Source organism: Helicoverpa armigera, chromosome 24 (assembly GCF_030705265.1).
Source record: "Helicoverpa armigera isolate CAAS_96S chromosome 24, ASM3070526v1, whole genome shotgun sequence".
Taxonomy (NCBI): domain Eukaryota; kingdom Metazoa; phylum Arthropoda; class Insecta; order Lepidoptera; family Noctuidae; genus Helicoverpa; species Helicoverpa armigera.
This window is the reverse complement of record NC_087143.1, coordinates 7,149,861-7,175,976: the sequence shown is the minus strand read 5'-3', so window position 1 is coordinate 7,175,976 and position 26,116 is coordinate 7,149,861. Positions and strand designations below refer to the sequence as shown.

Genomic DNA, 26,116 nt, shown 5'->3' with positions numbered 1-26,116 from the left:
TGCGTCTACGTGGAGAGCTCTCCATACAAAACGAGAGCGGTCGGGGATTAAACGTAAATGCCCTTAACGTTGAGCCATCGTCAGCGGAAAATTTCAGACTGATGTGTTAATATTGTATGCGTAAGGGTTTTCTGAGGTGTGCTTAAGTGTTCAGGGTTACCTGGCTTTGAAGGGTTATGACTTTTGTGGTGTTTATTAGCATTTTCTTTTAATGCTGGTTCTGTAGTGGTTAAATTACTGAATTTTGTGTTAGCTGTGTAACGAAGAAAGTGGGCAGTTTCTGAGCGAGATTTTCAATTAGGTTAATTGCTTTTAGTGTTTAGTTTCTTGTAAGCTTTTGCAGTTGTTTTGTAAATTCTGTGTACTAGATTGTGTAGACGAAAACCTTGACTGAAATAGAACTAGAATTATCTGCTTTTTAATCAATTTCAGAGCCCTAGAGTAAGAAGCCCTATTTCCTGCCTATTACGATACAATAACGGAGACTTTAAACGAATTTAAGGCGCTCTTAGTGCACCCTTCGTCTTCTAAATCGAGTTGGCTCGATATTATCATTAGACTCATTTTGTGACGTCATCATATTTTTTTTACGTATTTTGATCTAATAATAGCTTCTTTATCTTTAGTTAGCATCATACTTAAAGAGTTTTGAAAGTTATCTTGATGCGTTTTTGTTTTGGGGTTCACGATATTTCAAACTGAAAGCTAAGTAGTTAAAGGGATTATAGCGTATGATATTTTTCAAGTTGATGATGAAAACTAATGCTTATTAGCAAAATATTCTTGTTTAGAACTCTCAGAAGTTTTATGTTCCAACAGCCCTTTCAGCCTTTGAAACACGCGTAGTTTCCATTCAGTAAGCGTTTGCAATAAAGCATGAATTATTCCTAAACGCTTTCCATATTTCCCCACTTTGCAGCCATAATTCTATTCCAGTGGCTCCCCTGTATGAAATCTAATATTGTCTTTCCCATTTCCTAGTTTGCGCTGTTTGTTTCATATTGTTTGTGCTCCTGAACATTTTGTGTCTCTGATTTATTCATTCATTTCTTTGTCGCCTTGTATTGCATCTTCTTTATTACGTTTATTTTCTTTGCTATCTTAATCTTTTTTAATATTTGCCAATGTTTTGCTTTCACGTACATTTTTCACGTTACCTTTCTAGTTTGTTAAAAATTAGCTACTTATGCAAAAGCGATTACTTACAACGGCTTAGTTCCGATCCTTATCTTGTGGACATAAGTGATGGAACGCTGTTTTGGCCTATTTTACTTTATATCAGATTATCTCGCGATTGCATCTATGCTTATGCAAATTCCATTACGTAGTTCGTTTGTTGTACTACATTCCAGGTTTTTGAAGTCGCAGCCAGGAATTGGTTTATTGTATCGTGAATTAAAATTCCTTGCTCTACGAACTTTAAATAATAATTTTAGCCTTAAAAGTTATGGCAACATTCTACTTCTCCCAAATGCAAACTTAGTCATTTCGGCAGCTCGTTCATTAGACCTTAATGCACTAAAAGCAACCTTATGCAAAATTAAAAAGCTGCTCCGCATATCTCATAATTTGCTCTGCAATGAAAACAGCATAGGCAAAGAGCTACTCAACTTTTTTCTCTCTCGTCTGAACATTTCTGAATTTGAGTAGAATAAAAAAGCATTTTATCCAAGTGATGATATTACTTCCTTTACCCTAGCTCCATGTCTATTTTAGGAATCTTTGATTGCGTCCCCATCATCGGCGCCTGAACTAATTATGTTCTTTAAATAGCTATGGGAAGCGTCTGTTTTTTGTCGAAAAACTTTCCTTTTAAACTTTTTTGTGTGTCCTTTCAACCTGATTGGAACATTGCTGGAATATTAAAGGGAAACCAAAAATAAACTCGCTTAAGTTATGTTTATTGGACGCTGATTATTCAGAGATATAGTTATATTTATAATCTCTTTGACCATTCAAAATTGCTGAATTTCATCAGTCCCAAATAAGTTATGAATTTTCTCTCATATTGTAGTCCTACCCTTCGAACCCCTAACATAACAATATCATGTCCTTTTTGATTACTTCGTTGGAAAAATAAGTTATTTATTACGTGCCCCAAAAACGTCCCTAGCCACAACAATTATGAATGCCGCTGCACCCAAATCAGATATGATTTAACTGCATCAAGTCACGCTTGTGTCAATGTCCCGTTTATGTCATTATTTTGCTGTATAGGAGTTCAGGACGATGTCATATTCAACTACGTACCCTTAAAGGTCTTTCAAAGAAATATGACTCACTGATTGATCTGCTCGAGATAATGTGCTCGTATAGGCAAACCGAAAATCAGAATGTTGTCTCTCAGTAGCATATAAGTGGGTATATCTGGAGACTTCAATTCAAATTACGAAACGACGTCGTCCAGCGTTTAGTTCCATCATTGCCAAGAAAAATATTTCGTGGAAACTGTTATTTCATTAATGAAAAATTGTGCAATTGACACAGCCCGCCATTGCTTCACTTTGAAATCTTGATGATAACTGATGTGTTGGTCGACATCTTTAAATCATGTGATATCATCGTAGACCCGTCAAAGCTTAAAGTAGAAATGTCTACGCCTTTAATTACTCTACCAACCATACCATCATATCTATAAGGGGAGCCAAAGTTCCTTCCATTTAATTGGTAGGGGAGCCAAATGTGTGTTATGACATGTAAGTTGTGGTATCGATGTGAAATATGTTCCGGCAACCTGTCAGTTTTGTTTATGGGACACAGGTGGGGACGTATGGTACTGGAAATGATGGTTTAAGGGGTTTTGGTGTAAGGTTTTTGAATAATTGAATGTTTTGTGTTATCATAAGTGTTTTGAAGATCTTTATCGGGGTTCACTTCCTTGTTGTTATTTCTTTGCTACCATCGAATTGTACCTATCGATCCTTTCCAATATGGCAGTGTCTTTACAATTCTGTCTCCGTCACGTATCTCTAAATTTAATTCGATATTGGGATTTCATGTAGTTCTTACCCTCTTTCTTTTAGTTCATGAGTCATGAAATGATTCCTCCGTTCATTTACTTACTAAGTCATGTCTTCGTTCCCTCTTGGGTGTTCCAATTTATTCCTCATATTCTCCTTAACAGCTTCAACCTCAACAACCATATCTATTTACCCTATCAACAAATTCATATATCATACTCCTACTTCACCCACGTGCTCCAGTTCAACAAACTCGTACAATTATGCGTGGTTTAAAGTAAACAGTGGCACGCGCACCTAATCTTGTTTCGTTCTGTCAGCGCTGGTACAACGTAATGCGTTTTTATAACGTCTCTGTTTAGTTTTACATGATGTGGTTCAGGGCTGGTAGTTTGAACAGTTTTTTTTGTTCATTTCACGGATGACCTCCTAAGTCTAATTACTGATAAGTCGCTATTTTCATCGTAGATGACATAATCATCATCAACTTACGGTCGCAGCATGTTCTTTCCTTCCACACTTTTCTATAGGTATGGTTTTGTTTGCTCCATTTACGATTCTTTGAATGAATTCTGACAACCCTACGTTTGGTTTGGTTTGGTGGAAACTGTTCCTATTCCGTCATTATTTTTGTCTCGTCGAACGGTGGTAAGTAGGGTGTTTATGTTAAAGTATGGTATTACGATTAGTATTTCAGATAAGATTATTGAATGATTGCGGATAGAAAGTTTAAGTAACGTATGATTTGATTTTGTAAAAGTTATTGACTTACTGTTGATTCTACCATAGATAATCAGTTTGTAGTTTAACTGAACCTTTTTTTTTTAAATATATTTAAAGTACCAACTTTAATTTGTGGACAACACATATCGTGTTCATGCATCTACATATAATAGTATGGAAAGTCATTATCAAACAGCATAGAACCGAACCCAAAAGCCGTTTTGGACAACAAAGACATGAAGAGTAAACTCACGAACCATGTAATGACAGCCAAATATGATGCTCCTCAAACATTTGTACATTCGGTCATTGACCCAGCCGAAGCTATAAATCAAGAAACACAAATGTTCCATGAACAGTACAACCCATGGAGAACAAAATGAATTACTAGGTTGAGATGACATAACGCAAAATCTCCTAAGGAAGAAACACGCCAAATTGCGGGTTTCGGGGGATGAGGAAAGTTACTAGCTCCGCCCTTACCCTAGAACTCACCCTTTTAGAAATAAAATCACCAATTAATCAAGAACAATTCTTGACAGATAAGTTTTGATTTGACAAGGAACCCTACGTCTCATTAGTTTTAGTAATTGATCGTTGCTTGACCTACAAGAAGGAGCCTGATCTACCTTCCCTACGGCATCTCCGCTAGTTTTCCTTCCTCCCTGGACTAGCCAAACAGATTCGCAAGACTGTATGACAGAAGTCATTGCTGATCTCATGTTCAACGACCGTTGAAACGAGCCCAAATCGTTGCGAAAAGTATTTAATCGTCACGCCTCTGATTCTTGAGTTAAGGAGTATTCTTCTTTTGTTTCTTGAAAGTTATCCAGTAAGTGGATACAATGGTCTGATGTAATGGTGAACTTTGAATTATGAGATGATGTGATGTCATGTCTACTTTACCCTTATACAGATATGCGGCTATAGTACTCACAAAGGTTGGAATTCCATTTATAGACATAAACTTGTTGATAACGACCTATGTAGCCACAAAAGTTCTTATGAAAATAATTGCATGGAGTAAGGAAATCTTCAATAGGTACATTTTTGTTGGTCTTGAAGCCTATTGTCTTCTAACTACTAGTATTATTGCTTTATTTAGGTTTATGTCTAGGCTAACATTGTAGACCTAACCAACATCTAGTACTTAACTTTCGCTAATAGTTATTTAGTAGTTCAATTACCCACGAACCTTTCTAACACAAACCTCAAATATACCATCCCATTAGACAGTTACAATTACGTTTGCGTTAACGACTTGTGCACACACCTCGGCTCCTGTTTACAGAACCTCGGTTACACAATTTCGCATCTACGGACTTGCAAGTTTACGTTCCGACCCATGGAGAACAAAATGACTAGCGGAGGTTCCATAACGGAACTCCTCTAAGAAAGTAGCGTGCCAAAATGCGGGCGTATGGGAGACGAGGAACGTTAGATACTGTTTTCGCCCTTATACGCCTTCTTTGGACCTGACCATTTTTTATAATACCAAAAATCGTTGACAAATGTCTCAAAGAATCTGAACGCCTCGTCAGTTCACTCGTAACTGACCGTTTTGGTCATGCCCACTATACACATCTGACTTACAAGAAGGCGGCTGGCCTACTCGCATTATGGCATCTCCGATCATCTTTCCTTACGCCGTGTTCAAACCAAACAGTTTATATTGGCGGGGTGAACCGATGAAATGGTTTTATTTCGGGTTATTTGGATGCAACGAGTTATGACTGGGTCATAATGTGGTGTGATATGATTTTGTGGTTGCGGAATATGTAAACTTTGGTTTATTTCAAGAGTTTGAGTATTCTCATTAATTTGATAAGTTAGCTGCTTTCTAGTACCCTAGTAATCTTTCTATGGAAATTATGGCGATAGAGCCTGAAAGTAATTGTGGACACTGACTGGACACCACAGTATTAAATCTTTTATCAATCAATATGATTTGATTTGTCTTCAGGGTCCCTTCCAATATCACGACTTCCGCTAATCGCTTTATCTCTCAGGTTATCTTGTTCCAGGACTTAGGATAGCACGAATAAGAGGTGACTCCAGGCTCATTACATCTTGAAACTTTTCGCCCCTAAAAAGCCATCGTCCTCCGCATTGGAGGAGTTTTATTCGATATTTTCATTAGACTTGTAAAGTTAACTTGCAGCCTTGTCACAATCGTCGATATCTTTGACACAGATTTTTCCAACATTTCCTCAAACACACGAGTCATTAGATATTTTATGGGATCAAATAAACCCAAAAATAGGTCGCCACCTGTCCTTCCGTATGTGTCATAAATATAAGTTTAAATCTGTGGCAGTATAACATTATATTGCACCATCAATTCTTGCAGTTGAAGCTGTGTTTATAACCTTACTCTTCTACCTTATAACAGGACGTCCTGTTCTATATTAGCTTAGACTATCTAGAGCAAATAATTCCTGATGTTCCATAGTTTATGCAATTTCATAAAAGCCTCTCCATTATTCATTCATTACCACAATTCTTATCTTACGATTGTCTGCACATAGTGGGTCGCCGTAGTTCTACCATGATGTAATCTAATCTATAATAGTACTATCAATATTATCCGTCTTTGTTCAAGCATCGCACAAACACTACTGGACCGTATTATAGGATTTATCTCAAGAATTTGTATTGTTTTCAGTTACTAGCTCAGTCTTGACAAACATCGTAATAGAAACTCGACCTTCGCTAGAGCGATTATGGCTACGTTTCTACCTAGTAACAAATAACGATCACCAAATTCACCGTCAAAGACCTCGGAATCCCCATTCGCAAAAGCTTGCTTCTTCCAAGGCCTAAAGGCTCCTTTAGCCAACTCTAGCTTTGCCCTTAACAAGGCCCGGCCGGGTCATTGACTTTTATAGCATCACTTACACGGTACGGTGACGATGCGACGTGCGATTTTCATAATAAGTAGGTCAGTTGTATGGAAGTAAACAAATTGTCGTTATTGTCAGTTGATGTGTTTGTTTTGTATGGAGTTTCTCTTTTAAAGTTGCAGGTTGCATTAGTTCTTGTTTATGTAATCGTACTTGTGGTGATTTTAGTGATCATCAGTAATCGTCAATGACATGGCATTCGTTGTAGAATCCTCTTCTTAATGTGTATATTCTTGCATATACTGCATTATAGTAAGTGTCGATTTTCTCTTTAGATGCAAATACTTACATATGGTTTTCGCCATATATCTAGGGGTTTTCAAAGAAGAATTACTTACGTTGTTAATTATCTCTCTACATGCGAAAATTATGTATCAAAATCTACAAGTCGAGATAAAAAGCTAAAACGACTTAAACAACCTCTTAAAACAAAAGTGGCATCTTCCTACTACCCACTGTCGTATCGTAAAGTGTAACGGCTTTCGCGTGACACTCAGATATTATTACGGCTGAACTAGCTTTAGCCGTCAATTATGACCCTTGGGTCTTGAGACCGGGATACAGAAGGGTCTATCCTACCCTTTTGGATCTTTCTTTGGCCTTGGCAACTACTTTATATGACTTTAACATGTTCTTTAGTAAATGTAGGATTTGTGTAGTATATGTTTAATGTGAGATCGTGTCGTGTTCGTGTCAGTTGTAATAAAGCTTCTGTTTACTTGCTACATGGAGGTTCTTGTCTTAGTTTGAAGATTTTTTTTTCAAAGAAGTTAAAAACGGTGCATCATTATGGGTTTACATAATAGAACGCGTTACCTTTAAAATGTACTACGACTCGACTTTCAAAAGTAATTCGGCAAGTTCGGCACTGCAGCATGACGCAGGTTATAAGAGACGCAAAACGGTATGGTAAAATGGATGAGTGATCCTTGCCCTTTACCCTGGTAGAATGTTATCATCACACTCTTCAGTATGATTGATCGAAGATCACACTGGATTTCAATGATTTGACTTTAACCTATCAATCACCCTTCCACGTTTGTGTCCACTACATAACTTGTCCACCATCCATGGAAGGACACTCCATCATGATCGTGTCGTCATCGTACCGTCCTCTCTAAAAGCGTAGCATGTGACACAAACATTATCGCGCTTCAAGAGCTTTCGGACTGTCCGAACCGCGGCTACATGAGTGCGTTCCATATTGAAGGGTTGGATCCCCCTTCCCCCAAAGTACGCGCATACATCAAACTTTTAGTCGGCTGATAGTTGGTTTGCGGTCATAAATCAGTGACCAATGAATGGAAATACTTACTTACTTAAATACTACTGGACTAAAAACTTTGATTGAATTTACGATTTTATAAAAAAATTACCCGCGTCCCATGGTAACTACTGCCCGTACCGGGATAAAATATAGCCTATGTTACTCGTGGATAATGTAGCTTTCGAATGGTGAAAGAATCAGGTTTAAAACGGTCCAGTAGTTTTTGAGCCTATTCATTACAACCAAACAAAGTTTTCTCTTTATAATATTAGTATAGAAGTATAGAAAATCAAGCACCGGGCCAACAGTCGGCCGACTGTTTAGTCTGTAGTGTACGCGTAGGCTAAGAGGGTTAATTGTTCAAATCATAAATAGAATTTCCCCCATTAGGAGTATTTCTGGCTTGTATTAAGTAATTAATGTGGTTTTGTATATTTGGTCCTTTGGTTCGGCTTTCAATGGAAAGGTGTTGCTGGGTTCTACTTGAAAGTGATGTTTAACAAATAAGGCCTTTCATCTTTCAACGTTTTATGATCGAGTTATTTTTGATTTATTAATTTTGCCTGTGTAAAGGTCCTTTGAGCTTCTTTCTGTTTATGAAACATTGGTGTATTTGCGGTATGTGCAGGGTCTTAATTGTTTTTTGAGTTGGCAAATTATGCAGATATTTCTGTGTGATGGTAGGATGCATTATACATCTTTCTGATGTTGTTGCTCTTGATCATCTTGTACTCTATTATTTCCTTAAAGTGACTGACATAAAAACTATGACAGCATTTCAATTCAGTATGCCCAAAAAACAACAGCTATACCACCCGTATATGAGATGACTATTTACTTATCTAATTACTCAGTATAGTTCAGCATCCCACACAATAATCACCCATAGCAACTTACTTAAAGACCTACACTAGTAACTCTTGCACAACAAGCCATAAACTTCTTCTAAAAAGGTTTGCTACACTTAGAAAAGAGGTTACTGACCGCTGCCACGGCTATAAGCCTTTTATACAACCTCCTTATACATACCTATATGGAACCTTTGACAAATGTTTCAAGCCTCTTTATATCGGGTGTTTCGTTCATCATCAACATCATCATCATCTCAGCCATAGGACGTCCACTGCTGAACATAGGCCTCCCCCTTAGATCTCCACATGTAAATGTGAACGACACATCCTGTATACCTATCTACATAGAACCTTTGACACATGTTTCAATCGACCCCTCTCAGTTGATCGGGTTCACGTATAATTACGCCACAGATCCTAAATCAACAGAGATTAGGGGTCATACTAATATTAGCAACAGTTTTATTAGTATATGGCCTTCTATCAAGGATTGTGGAGTAAACGAAGTGTACTTTTGGTTTTGTTGGGTAAAGGTTTTGATCTTTGGGGCGTATTATATTAGTTGTGTTGAAGATGATATGACCAGAAAGGATAATACATTCGAAATATGGAAGAAGATGAGTAGCGTTGACCGCAAATGAAATAAGGATAAGCAGTAGATGAATGAATGATCAGTTTCTGGATATTGCAAGATTTACAATGGTTGGGAACTTTAGAAGTACATGGGAATATGTTCAGCAATTTCATAACTCATGATGAAAAGAGACATGAGGACAAGTCAACAAAACTTTCTACTTTTGATACCCTAAACAGGGATGACGGTCAACAGTTGATAACGTTTGTAGAACCTGATAAAAGCATTTACATACAACCTTGTTGATATTTCTCACGGGTCACAAATATGTTTGACAAATGTATGTGGTACTTGATGACAAGCTGTCTGTCAGATTATGAATTTACAGTTTTGGGAGCACAAGTAATCGGGTATCTATACACATATAAAATCAAGACGGTGGATGACCATCGATTGCCGGTCTACCTTTGAATGTAATCTGGCAAAAATGTGCTTGTTTCGCAAAAATAAGGGGATTGCAATACATAGGTACAGCCAGTTTTCTACAAAAGCGTAGCATTACAATAGGCTTAGGAACATCGGAACATGGACAAATCCATAGGCTTTAGTCGTCCCCGGTTCAGCGGCGCTAGCTCTAGTGTATAGCTGCCTATTCAATAAAGGTTAACAAATAAATTGAATACGAACAAAAACTTCTTGCAATTCATTCTAAGTAATTCAATCACCGTTACGGAGTGACTTGTTTTATTATTTGCTTTTGGGCTGCTATAGGATATATTGTTTCGATATTGTGTTGCTAAAGCTTCCCTATTGATCATCATCGTGTTAGTCATAGGACACCAACGTCTACCATCTATCATCCATCCTCTGCTGAATGTTGACTTCCAAAAGAGGTGGTTGGTTTATCTAGGCTGTGGCATGTGCTAGATTTTTTTCAACGTTAAAATTCTAGTGATTGAAGTGATATTCCATTTGAAATACGATAATTCGTGTACGAGCGAAATCCCTACCTGGCAAGTTTTATTTTGAGCTTGTTGCTTAGGTCCGCAATAAGTATCAAAAGTTTTTTTGTCGTTGGCATTACGTTGATATCGGTCAGACAGATGTCTGTAAAATCCTGAATTTGAAAAAAGAAAGATTGGTAAAACAATCTGGCTTGGTCAGATTGTTTTACCAAAAAAACATACATCTGTCTGACCATTTCGAGCATTTTTGTTGAGCAAAAAGTCTGGTATTTGCGTAATTATTTGTTGGTTTTAAACTTTAGTATCCAGTTTTTATAAAAGATTCTTCTGCTTGGAATGAACATACCCATAATTAGTTTCTAGAAGCTTTGAGTTTTTTGGAAGAGTCTAATCTTCAAATAGATTAATGAGATTTAGAAGGATAAGGGTATCATCATAATCAAATTACCATTATATCTGAAGACCTAAACGATTGCGTCTTAATTCTGACTGAGTTTGATTACGCCCACGGGAAAACGATCTTCGTACAAAACATCGTAGGCGTATGATATTATTATCAGGTCTGCCCACGCTCCTTTTATTTTTAGCTCTAGGTTATTAATTCTATTTAGGGAAACGATTGTTTAATTTGTTCTTGCGGAGGCACAATTTGCTTATAGCGAAAATAAATCATTGTGCTTCCCCGCTCATCATTCTTCTGCCCTTATACTAATTTTATTTGTGCGTCTTCTTTCATCTTTGTATCAAATGACGCATTTCTGAGCTTACCTACCGCTAAGCGCCTACGTATCTCATAACTTCAGGTGATTTTCATAAAACTTGGTATTGTGTTCGATTGAAAATTACTTCAGGACTAAGGACATTTTTTCCCAGGCATTAATAGGTGCTACACGATATGAGAAAATTGGTAACGTGGGAAACGATTAAACTTGCATGCTCCGTGCTTATCGGTCTCTTAAACGTTTACAACCCATTTGTGACGTTCAAGCAAATCAATTGCTTCAATTTCTCTACAATCAACATTCAAGCCTAGCCTTTCTTAATATCTTAATAGTCTGCAGTCATTAACATTCATGACTTCATTTGCAATCAACGGTGACCGAATTGTTCCATCGGCCCCATTTGCGAATCTGATTGTTCCCAATTTTTTTGTTTCGCATACAATTTGATTAAACCCAATGAATAGTTGAGTGAACACGTCATCTTCATTTTGGTTAATGTAATCAATGAAAAGGTCGTTAATTAATACATTGTTTTGTTCATAGATTTTATTAGAAGTGATTTGGCGTTCTGTAGTGTTGAATGGAATTTTATTGACGATGTTAAGGGCGAGTCAAGGCATGTTAGATGGAACCTTGAAATGATTTGGTATATTGCTTTTTGATTAGTGTTTTGGACAATTGAAGGTCTACAGTAAATTACTGTTTAATTTACCGAAGTAGTCAATCACCTTACTGTAAAAACATGCTCAGATTCAATTAATAAATAGCTGAATTCAGTTTTTGTAAGACTATAGTCATTTCAAATTATTATTTGGATATACAATAGTTAATCAACAGTCTATCGGTATTTAAGAATACCTAGCTATTCTGTGATTTTATTTACCCTGTCAATCAAGGAGTTGATTAGTATTTCATCTTCGCATACAAGTTCTTTTGAATACTTTTTCCTTATGAAATAAGAAACCAGTTTTGCATAGTCCGATAAGCGAGGACCTATCTATCTTTTTTCGTTCTTTTTTACCTACACCATAATGAAGACCGATTTTGTAGGTTCCGTCATCCTAAGGATTTATCTTAATACTTATTTTCAGAGCACTTCTATTTAAAAAATTGTGATTTTGATTTTGACACATTTTCATTTAACACACCTGAATTAAATCCGCATTTACATGTCCATATTTTGCATGTACCGCGTCTTCGGCAGAAAAACTATCCTCAAAACGGACGTTTTAAGTAACTAAACAAGTTCATCCTTCATGTATACAGTGGAACAATTACCTTCTCCGTTCACCTGTACCCACAAATTGCTCCCGTCCGTCCATTCAGTGACCACCTTGAGATACATTTGGGCTTCTGTAAGGGAATTTTGATTTAAGGATTAAGGTGATAAAGTTGAAAATTGAGTTGAAGGTTGTATGAATTAGGAAGACTCACTTGATCAAGAATTTGGGTAAGGTAGGAATTTAGGGATAGAGGTACTAAAAACAGAAGCAAATTCTACAAGGCAAAAACCTTGGGATTAAATGGTAGTAGATGACTTTCCCTATTTCATGAAGTTTTAGTTTCAAAAGTAGTATCGTTATGGTATTGTTCGTCGCAAAGTTAACTTTTGAAAATATGACCCTTTTACTACGCAGAAAAGTAAAAATCTGTTGCCTTATTTATTGCAGAGTTGTGAAAAAAAGATTCTAAAGGCATAGGTGAACCTAACTAAAACAACTCCATGAAATAATAATATAAACATACGTTCAGCCCTTTTGTAAATCATAACCAAAATATTAATTGAAAAATATGTAACAGCAAACAATCAGGATAGCACTAATGTGATTGATTGCTGTTCCTATATCCGCAGGCGCTAATGTATTGCTTTTACCAACTGATTGATTGATAAATGGCTTACACTGATGGATCAATTCGATCATCACGGTTTCAATTATTTTTGACGTTCTGGATGTGGTTTTACATATGATTTTGATTTTCACTTCTACACATATAGAAACGAATACACAGTTACAGCTGGGTACAGTTTGCGCTAAATAACTAATGGTAAAGAACCAACATCTCAAGTATGAGTGTGGGTTTTATTGCTTGTTAGGCAAGTATCAATGCAACTTTTCCAAGTTTGCATGTACTTTCTAAGTATATCTTGTGAGATGAGGTGACAGCCCAGCAGTGGGACGATAAAAAAAGCTGATGATGCTGATAAACTTTGCAATTCTGAATTCTACAACTAATATTATTTATTTCTTTGTTTACAGAACAGCGCACCGATGTGGGAGGAGTTTATATCAAAAGCTACGAAACTCCACTCAGCATTGAAGTAAGTAGTAAAATTCTTCTCTTCAGTCTTTAAATTATTATGATAGCTAGGCATAAGCAAGTTTAACCAAGGAGTTTTGGGTTGCCGAGATAACTGGGTTGAGGAGGTCAGATAGGGCAGTCGCTCCTTGTAAAGCACTGGTACTCAGCTACATCCGGTTAGACTGGAAGCCGACCCCAACACAGTTGGGAAAAAGGCTCGGAGTATGGATGAGCTAGGCATAAGCAGCTGGGTAAAATATCCTGATGATAATGAGACGTAGTAAGTAATATTATGCTGCTGAAGAGATTGTCTAAATGCTTACTCAGGAACACATAGTGGCTTCCGGGACGCTGCTAAATAGAGGGAAACAGCTAGTTCCAAATAATTAATAATTACAAGTAATTTAGCAAGCAAATTCACAACAGTACACAAATGCACCACCACGAATAAAAAGGGTAGCAAAAACTTAACCTCACATCATCAAACCAATTGGAATTTAAAACATTTTGCTGACCTTTCAAGTGCAATCATACAATCCGTACTCGCGAAATATAAGTATAACCCCCCTTCATTGCAATGTAACAGAAGTACACTGAACGACAATTGAGTGGCTATTGACTCGCAAATTGACAATGATACGACTGCATCTGATCCGAACATAAAAGAGTTATTGTTGTGTGCGTCTTGTCCAGTCAATATTTCGCTTGTAAAGGTCACGGCTGCGGTTTGGTATTTGAGGTTTTGATGTTTGTTTGGTGTAGATTTTATTATTAGTAGTTGTAGGTTTATCTGCAAATGTTAATGTCTCTGCAATTTTAAATAGATTTCTTCCTGATCTCTTAGAAATACCTCTACTTTCGTATCTACTGCAGTATGCAGAGATAGTTTAAAAAAAAAGAACACTGACACAAAAATGACAAACATATAGGTGGGAAAAGTAAATGAAGATATAGAAATGTATGTGCCAATGAGATAGCTTAGCAGGCAGAAGATTGGTATTTATAGAAAGGAATTTCATTTTGTTGATACATAACTTGTTTCCATCCTTAATGTAGACACGAAACAAGAACATAAGGATATCGATCTAAAATGCGCTTTCCAATTTGGCAGGTCAGCCTTGGTTGCGATCGCAGCCTTCCTGGACGCATTCCAGAAGATTGCAGACGCTGCCACGAATGCTAGAGGTAAGTTATATTTGAGTTCTACTTATTTTATAAGTTAGGTGTAGTTTAATCTCAAATTACCACACAAGGTGTACTGCACATTGCAAAGCCGAAATATCGTAAGTTTTATTGCGATCGGATTTTGTCAGTTCCTAGGAAAACTTTACACATATTACTTCCATCCATCATCAGCTCATCGCAGTCCACTGCTGGACATAGGCCTCTCCAAGTGCACGCCACATATTATTTACTTTTACAAAATTAGTCCAGGCATAAAGCATGTAGAGGAATTTATGATTTGACAAATAGTTTGAATGAGTCAACTGTTACACCAAATGAGGCATTTGAAAAGCGTAGCTGATTTGCATACACCATACAGGAATAACCTGAACAAGGGTATAATGTAGTTCACTGAGAGTGTACCAAAGGAGGAAAGGCTTTATTTGTAGTCAGTTTAAGAGAAACTAGCGATTTAAACATCAGTGGTGAGTTTTTAAGTATACGTGGTTAGGATATAAAGAAAAAAAAAACGACAGTATTGTGAAAATTCTCACACTTATTTATTAATAGTAGTAATCTCAATAGACGTTGTTTGACTTACGAACTATCTCATCTGAAGTCGAACAGTCTTGAGATCTTTGCATCGCGTGAGCTGTACTACGGAGCGAAGGAAAGAGATTGATAGTAAGAAATAAGATACAGAAAATATAATTAGTATTAAAGTCAATGACAGTGACGCAAGATTTGAAAAACTATCAACCTTCAATCCTAACTTGTTCAACAACAAGCATAATAATAGTTAAGTATACTTATTTGACTTAAATTATGTTAATCTTAAAAGTTAATGTGACGCATTCGATGTTGGAAATCTTGAGCAGAATTTACGCTTAATGCAGAAGAAACGGAAAGACAGTAACATTTAAATAGTTGAAGTATCAAATCAAAAACAAATTGATAGGGCGAAATTTTCTTTTGTATCAAAAAGGTCTATAACATTTCATGAAAACTATGCAACAAAAAATGATCATTACAGTTTATTGCGGTCAGATATAACAAGTTGAGTCATGGACGAGTCTTATTATTAAATAAACGCTGATAGTGACCCAAATTTAGTTTTAAATATTATGCTCCAAATCTCACTTTTGCATTGACTACATACACTTAAAACGACAAAGAAATTGTACTTCGAGAAAAAAAAATGCATCTCTACCAAAAATATCTGAATTGGATTAGGTCACTACACGTCAAGATAAAAGTAGCTTAAGGAACAATAGTGGTCCTAATCCAGTCCAGATATTCGTATACTTTGCTGTAGACACCAGGAATGCCTTCCATGCCACAAGGAACGGGTCCAAAACTGACGACACCGATGACTTCATAGGTCCTTCCATCTTCGAACATGAGGGGACCGCCAGAGTCTCCCTTGCATGAGTCCTTGCCGGTGACACCTCCGGCACACAGCTGGCCTTGCCATAGGGTCACACTGCGACCGGGCTGGCTGTAGGCAGGTTGGCATCTCTGGGGAAAGAAATAACAGTTTTAGACATTATTGTAATACAATGCATCTATCTGACATTGAAGAATCATAAAAAAGTAAAGTCCAGACTTGTATTGTGGGCTGCGGGATTGTTCGAAAGAGTTACCGCGGCCCTGGTACATAAAAGGCCTACGACGGAACACGACGGTTTTTAGTCAGTAAGAGTCAGTAAGAGACTGAAGAGTCTTAGTTGCTCCGGCTGTGGGTCATTTGATGATGAAAAAAAAAAGGACTTATATTGTGCCTGGTCAAATAAACATAAAGAGTATGATTACTTACATCCTGGCTAACGAAAGGCAATTCAACGTGAAGTTTGACGTTGCTGAAAGATTGCCTCGTGCTGACAGCGCCCCAACCGGCGGCATACAAACTGAAGTTTTGAGGAGTATTCTCAGGCAATGTCAAGTCCTTGTTGGGCAAGCAGATTGGGCGGATGAAGTCTGAAATATTGAAAATAAGAATATTACTCCAAAAGCAACAACACTTGCTATCTTCTTTGTCAAAGGAATGAAACGAGATTCCCGACAGTACAAGTAGTTTAGTTGTAGACAATTCCTAAACACATCATCTGAATGGCTATGGTGTGTTTATGATGATATTGCATGTACCAAAATGAGACACTTAACCAGGATTAATTATATCAGTGATTTGTTATTAAAGAGAACCGCATACAAACCTGTGAACGGAGCATTCTCCTTCAGTCTCAACAAAGCAATATCGTTCCTCTTCAAAGCACTGACTGGGTTGTACTGCGGATGAGGAATGACCTTCTCAATCTCGATCCTCGTCACTCCTTCGGTACAGTCTTCACCGCCGGCTTCCACTGGAGCGCAGTCTGCGCCTTCGTGGGAAATGTCGTATTCTCCCAAACGTACTCTTCGACTGGAAAGAGAATTGAAAGGTTATGTGCTGTTACGTTTACAATAATTACATACATATGTATATTGTTACTGACATTAGTAACGTCGATTATAAATTGTTACATGAAATTGAAAATCCTAAGGTATTGTGCGATATGTCACTTCTTCTTGCAACAGTGTAAGAACTTTGTGTCAACAATTTTGGCAATTTCTTGACTACAGATTAAACAGACATTAACGTACAAAGCTTTTGAAAGTTATGGAAGACTCTCTGAAATAAGTAAACAGTGCACATCGTTTCATTCTATTACCAACTCTAGTCATACAAAGGAATCAAATTCATGACTACCTTTTACTTCCCATTCTTTCTTTCATAACACCATAAAATACAAAAGCATCTACTTATACTTACGGTGTTCCAATATCAAGAACTGCTCCAGCAACACAATGTCCAGCGGTTAAGACATATTTGCCGCTGATGAGAGCTCCACCACAAAGTAGTTTGGTGACTCCTAGTTTGACGTATTCGATCATAACCAGCCAGGGGTACTGGTCTACTGTTGTCGCTGTACCTCCTGGAATTTTGAAAATGCGGGAATAAGTTTATGTATGTAGGTTTGGGAAGACTACACATTCAAATTCAAATTATGAACCTAATGACATTGACCTATCCATGTACATATACAATAGAAGTAGATGCGATCTTCATTCATATTACCTCTACACCCAAAACACCACTCATACATAAGCTTCTTCAGCAATACTAACCTACAATCTTGTTGCCCACTCTGCTGTCTAAACCACAACAACCTGAGCTCGGGTCAGGGGGGAAGGCAGACATCTTGGAATCACAGTTGCCTTGAGGCAGCACGGATGGGTTGCGACTCGGCGCTGGACCGCAGCAGACGCTGTATTGCTCTGGGCCCTCGCATCTGTAAAAGAAAGTTTGTTTTTCATCAGTACATATTTCATGAAATGTTCAATGCTTACAGTTTATGGTAGGATACTCTTACTTTGATCTCTAGAACTACCTGCAAAAGGCCTTAATAGTTATTTGTTATACAAGAGTGCAAAGTTGCTTTTTAACCGCGGGCTCAATTTTGATGACCGAGCAAGCGAAGGATTCTAAAATTGAAACACGAGCGTAGCGAGTGTTTCAATAATTAGAATCCTGAGCGATAGCGAGGGAATCAAAAGAGCACAAGGTGAAAAATCTTTGCACTCGAGTGCAACACGTAACTTTTCATCCCACCTCATCGAGGAAATTTAAAAACAAAATGGCGCGCACATATGAGTATCAAATTAAAAAGAAGTACCTATTAAAGTTAATTTATTTGAAAACTCAGTTATAAATTGAACGAGGTCAAAAATCTATGTAAAAACAATAATAAAAATTACTTAATTAATTGAATAATTATTTTAAGCAGTATTTTATTTGTTGAATATGTATTTGTTTGAAAAGTCTTATCAAGATTGTCACAAATGGAGTATTGCACACGATGTTCCAAATTCAAATCACTTTGCCGCTCTAGAGGATAAAAACGGCTTTTGCGCTCAGTTATCAAAGGGTAAAAATACTCTTTCCGAGATGGTGGGATGAAAATATTTTTTCCCTACGTTATGAGTGTCTTGCATAAACACTAAGGTAACCAAAATGCCTATTTCGCATAAAACAACTAATCTTTCCTCTTACGTATAAAGTAAGATGATCTGATCTGTGTTAAGTAACAGACTAGTAGGTTCTATAACGCATTTGATTTTTGTTTTTTAGTTGATACATCTATAAGGTGAGTTACACGTCTTTTTTGCAATAACATCCTGCTTCAAGCGGTGCGTCTACTATTGGTCATTCCGGTATTCTTTTTGTAGCTAGGATTAGATTATTAACAAAAGTATGGTTAATAGTGTATGTTATAGCAAGATCAAGTTCAGCATTACAAGATTAGTGTAAATATTATCTTCTTTAACCTTTCCTGACCTTTTATTTTATCGAGCTCGCTTCCCGAAGTCTAAATAATAATACGATAAGTTTTAGCGGTAGTTTTTACTACCTACAAGCAGCGACTATATAAAGAGAAATCTTTTGACTGAGTGAATTCAAAATTTTAAGAAACCATGTTGAAGCTTCTATCAGAAACAATAATGAGACGTTTTCCTCAATTACCTTCACAACTCGTCCAAACAGGTTTTTGATAAAACGTTTTATTTGTATGTAACTGGTTTAAAGAGTTGTGTACTTAATTATCAACTTGACTTAATTGTTCCAACACTTAGTCATCTGGGTAATGACTAGACGATCGTCCTCTTTAATGTAAATGTATGCATCTTTATAAAACAGTAAATATTCTTGAATATGCATCTGTTTATATTACTTTGCTTTATTTGCATACGTGTCCAATATTTGGTTGATTAGATTTGAATACATTTTGAAGACCTTCGTGTTCATTGTTTGAATTTTTTTTATTTGGTAAATGAAACTTGTCTTTAGTCTGAGTTTGAAAGTTCAAAAGAAATGTCATCTAAAACTTGAATTTCTCAAAAATCATCTAAAATTCGTAGGTATATCAATAACATTGAAACCTTGACATTCCTATAGCAGTCTGGCAGGTTTCTTTATTATTGTTGCAATGTTTCCTCGTCTGCCAGTGTTATTAACTGTTATTACGTCATCAACTACTAGTATTGAGGATTCCCCTATGTTATGCGATGGTGATTTGAATACTCCATTTATTTTCTGATCGTATGCTTTTATACGTACAGCTAGATGATCAGAATTTAGTACCTACTTCTTGTAATTTATTGTTTGATTGTTCCTTTTCTGCTTATAACACATAAACTTGCAGAGTTGGCTTGACTAAGAGTTTTATCATTTTATCTAGAAGAGTCCAACGTTGGATGAATTATGTGAAAGTAGATATGGTAAGAAAGAATGTTACTTGTGTAAGAATGTTACTCCGCAGATATATGAGTATGGAAGGAGAAAACCTGCTGCACCGACCCCAAATAAAATTGGGATAAGGGCAGGAGGATGATGATGATGATGATTCCAATATTTAATGTAACTTTACAAATATCAAAATCTTTGCTTATTCTAATTTCGACTTTGCTTGAAATATAAAGTGATGTATCCCCTCACCTTGATCTTTGCACATAACTGATGCTCTCAGCAGGCACGGGAGGCTTGAGCATATTCGCAAGATGAGGACAAGAGTACAAGCTGATGCATTGTCCAACTTTGCCTTCAGGCGTGAAGCAGTTCCCTTGCTGCTGAGCTTTGGGACAGCACACCTGGAAATTTAAGTAGATGTGTTAGTTTATGATTAGGTATTAGTGCAGAAAGATTTGATGCTGCAATGGAGGATGAAGTACTGCTGAATCCGGTTAGACTGGAAACCGACCCTAACATACATAGTTGGGAAAAAGGCTCGGAGGATGTGGAGGATGAAGTACTCAAATTAAATGTGGAAGACAGATTATTATCCCAAAACAATGGAGGACAACAGAAAATATGTTCTTAAAGAATGGTTTTTCTTAAATGAACAACGTTAGATGGACTCTCGTTTAAATATACTGGAAAATTCACATCCTCCATCCGGAAGTATCCACATACATTACATTTTGTAGGGGATAAAGAAAATAAAAAGCAAAATGAATGTCAACCAGGAAACCGAATTGGAAATCAAAAAGGAAGGTATAAAAAGCTTGATCGATGACTCTGAATTCATTGAGCCTCCGTCTCAAGGGGTGTCTGTCAGTGGATTGATCGCACTTCAGAGTAAAGCATTGCCACCATTTTTAAATCCTGCCTTATTGAATCATGGTTCTAAATGTCAGGGCAAAGTTCGTTTGGATATTGATAATGATTTTATTGAAAATGATGCTATATTTAAAGCAGCAAATAGCAATGATTGTGTGTTGCGTTGCACGTTAAAATAAAAATTGTTTTAGAAGTTTATTTTCGTGGCATTTTCCTTGCATTGTATTCAATTTTATCTATATTATTTTACTAAGAACACTGTGTGGTATAATGACAATAAAGTACATATACGAACACATGTATAAGTGTAGGTATAATTGGCAAAGGAAAATATCGCGTTTGGATTTAATTCATGAATCGTTACGAAACGCTGTCAAGTAAAATACATTAAATCTCTTTTATCAGTAATACTTACTGCTGGTGTCTTTCCAACGTGTCCACATTGCGATCTCTTCAGCAAATCTACATCTTCGCTGGTCCTATCCTTCTTGTTGACCAGGGCTAGCAGAACTTGACAGTTGTAGACCGAGATGCACTCGCCACTGCCGCCGCTGGGCGTCTGGCAAGAATTTTCTGGAAGAAATAGAAAAGCATTGAATTAGATGATGATAGGAAACGGCTAGGCAGGTGATAACACAACCAAACAAGCTGAAACGCAGAGAGAAATATATTTTTGAAAACAACTAAACAATGAAGGATCATTGAGGGCAATCGTAGGCAAACCTTTGGCTAAAAATGCAATGGGTTATGAAACATTTAAGAAAAAAATAGATAGATAGATTATTCTTTATTGTACACCAAGAAAATTAACAACAATAAAATCTTAACCTACCACGTCTTACATAAGTAAATAAGAATTACGACAAGATATTACAAACTGCAACAAAAAGTAAAGTAAGTAAAACTGAGTGAAAATTCTCGATTTGTGAAAACTTACCTGTAGTTGGTTCTTCGGTAATCGGCGATTCTACGGTATTAATAATTATAATTAATTTAAATAACATTTCTTCGAAAGTATTACGAATTTTACAATGTTTTTAAAATGAATTTTATGTAACTTCGACTTATGTTTTGTAATTGAAAATCTTACAACTTACCAGTAGTTTTAATTTTAATACTCTGCTGTTCTACAGTATTAATAATTTGATAATTTTTAATAATGTTCTTTATGCAAATGTACATTATGTTTTTTCACACAGCTACTTTATTTGTATGTAATGAATTATATTCCGATTTCTCTATTTAGTAATTTCCTGTTGTCGAAAATGTTAACAAACGGTACCTGATCCGCCACTATAAGCATTTTTCGCAAATTCAATTTTCTTTTACGGGTATAAGAAATTGCTTATATGACATTTATTTTTAAAGTTAGAGAAGATTTGAAAGAATTAAGCATGAAATTCAGATAGTAAAGATATAAAAGTAATTTATTCAACGTAGGCTGAAAATCAACATTTTCTGAAGTTCAACTTTGCAAAAGACAGCCCCAAAAACGTTATGACTGTAAGAGTATATGAAGATACTTTTATACTCCGAAGTGACTAATATAGGCTGAGTATTTTGAAAACAAACATAGAATTACGAAAAATCTTCTCCGAAAAACTTACCATTGGAAGTTTGTTCAATAGTACCAGTTTGTTCAAGGGAACTGGTACTGAGGTTTTCTGTGCTTTCACTTGCTGGCGCTTCTAAAGTAATTTAATTGTTAATTTATAACTTATACATATCGGTAGTGTGGTATTTTTATTTCTTAGAATACATGAATTTACGTTAACCGAACTGATTCCTTAAAACTGTATAGTTTTGAATTTTTGGATCCTCGCACGCTCTGTAAACTTTTAGGGCCAAGTTCACTGACAACAAATTGTCGGCCATATGAAATGCCATATATCGGCCGATATACAGCCAGTTGTTTTTCGGGAAATCTTCATTATCAAATAAAATACATTTAACTTACCAGTAGTTCCGAATTCAGTATCTAGAGAATTGAAAATATGAGTCAGGAATTTGTATTTGCTGCAGAAATTTAAATGTAAGTTTGCTTGTCTTTGTTGTATTTTAAAGACGAACGTTTATGCATAGATGTTAAAACTATTAAAAGTTTCATCAAAATCGATGATCTAGACAAGACAAGAGAAGAGAAGGGAATAATAGAGAAACTAGCATAAATAGGTACTAATTCAAATTACTAACTCACCCCTGGTATGAGGTTCAGGTAGCTTGGTAGCATTTGCTTCCAGGTCTGGCAAATAAAACGTTATCAATGCAAATATTATGGAGAGGAAACTTGTTTGTTTATACCCTAAAGGTTCTACTAAACAGATTGGAAAAAGTCTTACACTGCTGGGAAGCTACACTATTCCCGAATAACATAGGGTATAGTGAAATCGCGGTAAGACTAGTAGAGTATACCATAACTACCATTTTGTAAGAGGGCTAAAGGAATTCCACAGAAGTAATTATTCACTGGTATAGTATTCTCTTTATATTTGATGATGAGTTTCTTTAAACAAACAAAACAATAGTTGTATGATAATATAATTTAAATCACGACTACTTTTTCCTCATATTTTTATTTTTGAATCTGTCGCTATCATGTTTATTTTCCTGATTTTTTGCTTCAGAAGTTGATATCTGAGTAGGTATACTAATAATATAAAGATGTCTTTTTCGTTCATTTGTAGGGTTTAAAAGCTTCGAAAGTACTGAATTGATTTGAAAAATTCTTTCACTCTTGGGAAGTTACACTGTCGCCGAGTGACAGGCATATTTTTATCCGGGAAGGTAGTCTAAAATCGTAGTGTTATATTACTTATTCCTGGTAATATTTAGCTAAAGATTAAAAAACATGTTAAGTAAAATAACTTACAATCTTGGCGATTAATTACTGGTTGTTTAATCGGGTTTTCAACTTGATTTGCAATAACAGGATTTGGTACCCCATCTAATAATAAATAGTTGGTTTATTTTTGTGAATAAATTCTATGTAATATTATTATCAAGGAAGAAAAAAAATATGAAAACGCAATAAAACTTACTTTGGGGTACGTTTGCAGTATAAACTACAGGCGGCATTATTGGTTGAACTGAAATGTTAATTTAAAAAAAAAATACAAAACATCGTGTAACTCCCTCTTTTTTAACTTATTAAAGAGTTTGTTTGGACGCACTAATCTCAGATACTACTGGATTGATATGAATAAATATTTTTTAGGTAGCCTACTTATCGAGGAAGGCTGTAGGGTAGCTTTTCACTTTCACATTGCGGGTGAAACGGCTTTCAAAAACTGGTTCTTTAAAGTAATATTAAAAACTTACGGATTTGCCCAGGCGTATAAACCTTCCAATATTGATCTGTCGATATATAAGCAAGATAAGTATTTAAAAAAAAATTGGAATAAAACTAAGCAAAAACAGTATTTTCTATAAAATATCTTATTGCAAATGAAACTTACATTGTTTTCCGGGTTCTGTCAAAGTAATTTTCAAGTAAATATTTTTATTTTAACAACACACTTGTAACTATCAAAATCCAATCATGACAAAGAAACTCACCGTTATATGGCACGAAATGAGGCGTATTATAGCTGGAAAACTGTTTCATCGAATTGCCTGTCAAAAATGATGGCAAATATTTATCGTTATTCCGAATATAAAATGTGAAAAAAAAACGCAAGAATGTTCTTAAATACCAGAAAGTTTAAAGTTACTAGGCTGAGAATATCAGTCAAACCATAAACGCTTTTAGAGTATTCGTAATTCTTAATAGGTCACTGGAATTATTGAAAGATTGAAAAACAACTCCAGATTTCAGGATCTGTAGCTACTTATAGGAAGAAAGAAAACCATAGGTGCAAAAATGTTCGTAGTTTTTACGTGAAAAAAAGAAGTAACAATAGTTTATCCTATTCCAAACAGAATCTATTAAAAACTTACCCATGGGCTTGATGATTACAATATGTGGATAATATTCCATGAATTTATCTGTCAAAAAACATTGCTTTGTTTATACGCTTTACGTTTTTCTGTGACTATTAAAACTAGTCTCATTCATTTTCTTTTGTCATCTAGAGGTACTATCTAAAACTCACCCTGGATTGCAAACTCAGTCACTACTTCTGCTTCTAAAAGGTCAATAAATAAGTATAGATTTGAATATTTGGTGTTTTGTATAGTGACCAGTTCACTGTCCACGATATTGAAAATATTTAAACGATCTGTCTGTATCACATATGATTAATAGAACAGAGAAGTTATTAACATTGTTTAAAACAAACAACTATTTCTAATTTCTCAAGTTCAACTAGATGATCCAAAATATCTTCTAAAATCTTATTTAACTTACCCTCCGGAGTATTAGTTCCTGTACAAATGAAATAGGAAAATAAACTATCTGTTCTCTTACTAGTGAAATCAATAAAGTTTAATTGGAATAAAGTTTTTTTATCGTCCCACTGCTGGGCTGTGGCCTCCTCTCACACGGAGAAGGATTGAGCATTAATCATTGTCTAATGGGATTTTAATGTTTTTAACAAAAGTTTTGGACATTTCGTAATGAAAACAAAAACAGATTTCATAGTGGTCAATAAGAGTTTACCTTGTATACTGGTTGCAGCTGTGGTTTGTTGTTCTGTCGAAACAGAGTAAGTGAATTGAAAAAATAAACTTGAATATAATGAAGATGAAATTAATTAATTAAAATAATTTACTGGTGATGACATACCATTCGACAATGTATCACTTGCTGGGACTGTTAAAGAAATAAACCATAAGCCTAAGTCGATTTTGCATGTTCGTTAAAATTTTTAGAATACACTTACCATCGCTGGTATAGGCATAATGATTGAATAAAAGGCTGTGTGTAGATAAAACATTCCCTTTTAGTAAGATCGAGAAGTTCACAAGACTTTGGAATTAGCAGATAAGTGATAGTGACGAAATTGGTTATATAAAACATGATGGTGTTACGGAATACATAAACACCACCACATAATATTTTAGACTTAACATGACTCAGACTAAACATACAACAAACTATGACTCATAAATAGAAGAAGTTGAATAGATGGACAATCAACCTACATTACACTTATGGTTATTTGTTGAGAGCACTCATTGAAATCCTGATGCTTTTTGTATTCTTTGGAAAACCTTTTCTTTATGCCTTCGTGTGTTCGTCTGTCTCATATGTCTGGCTTTCTTTCTTTCTTTCTTTCAGTTGGGAAAAAGGCTCGGAGCATGGAGTATTAGTATGTTTATCAACATCTTACTTTATCTACCTCTTCTTAGTTTCAATGTTATCTTATGCATTTTGTTTTATATATTATGCACATCATGTAATAGTATTACGATGACTTTTCCTGTTAAGTTTGAAGATAATTTAATGGTAAATATATTCTTAAAATAAATCATAGTTATTATTTTATTTGACCTACACTTTTTAATCAGCAACAAGTTTTGACAATTCTGTTGCTATCTTGCTACGTGTTTTTCTGATAATCCGAGTCAGATAGCTTTAAAACTACTCACCTT

General features: G+C 35.7%; 2 protein-coding genes across 5 annotated transcripts in view; one reads left to right on the top strand and one right to left on the bottom strand.

The window, feature by feature from the left end:
• Nucleotides 1–26,116, top strand: part of LOC110371191 (uncharacterized) — a 130,622-nt gene that overhangs the window by 56,099 nt on the left and 48,407 nt on the right. For all 4 annotated transcript variants that reach the window (XM_064040995.1, XM_064040992.1, XM_064040993.1 and 1 more), the window contains exons 2-3: nt 13,224–13,285; nt 14,378–14,451. In XM_064040995.1, coding sequence (XP_063897065.1) covers nt 13,224–13,285; nt 14,378–14,451 — 136 coding nt within the window. The remainder of the gene's footprint in view (nt 1–13,223; nt 13,286–14,377; nt 14,452–26,116) is intronic.
• On the bottom strand, nt 14,969–25,345 carry LOC110371189 (phenoloxidase-activating enzyme). The gene is made up of 21 exons (XM_064040997.1): nt 25,308–25,345; nt 25,182–25,214; nt 24,930–24,947; nt 24,676–24,708; nt 24,521–24,568; nt 24,140–24,196; nt 24,040–24,054; nt 23,903–23,938; nt 23,623–23,670; nt 23,454–23,528; nt 22,782–22,826; nt 22,542–22,562; nt 22,192–22,272; nt 21,522–21,551; nt 21,000–21,157; nt 19,964–20,115; nt 17,596–17,759; nt 17,240–17,402; nt 16,644–16,849; nt 16,247–16,407; nt 14,969–15,948 (listed from the first exon to the last, which is right to left on the bottom strand). The coding sequence occupies exons 5-21, from the start codon at nt 24,558–24,560 to the stop codon at nt 15,691–15,693; spliced, it is 1,710 nt and encodes a 569-aa protein (XP_063897067.1). The 5' UTR covers nt 24,561–24,568; nt 24,676–24,708; nt 24,930–24,947; nt 25,182–25,214; nt 25,308–25,345; the 3' UTR covers nt 14,969–15,690.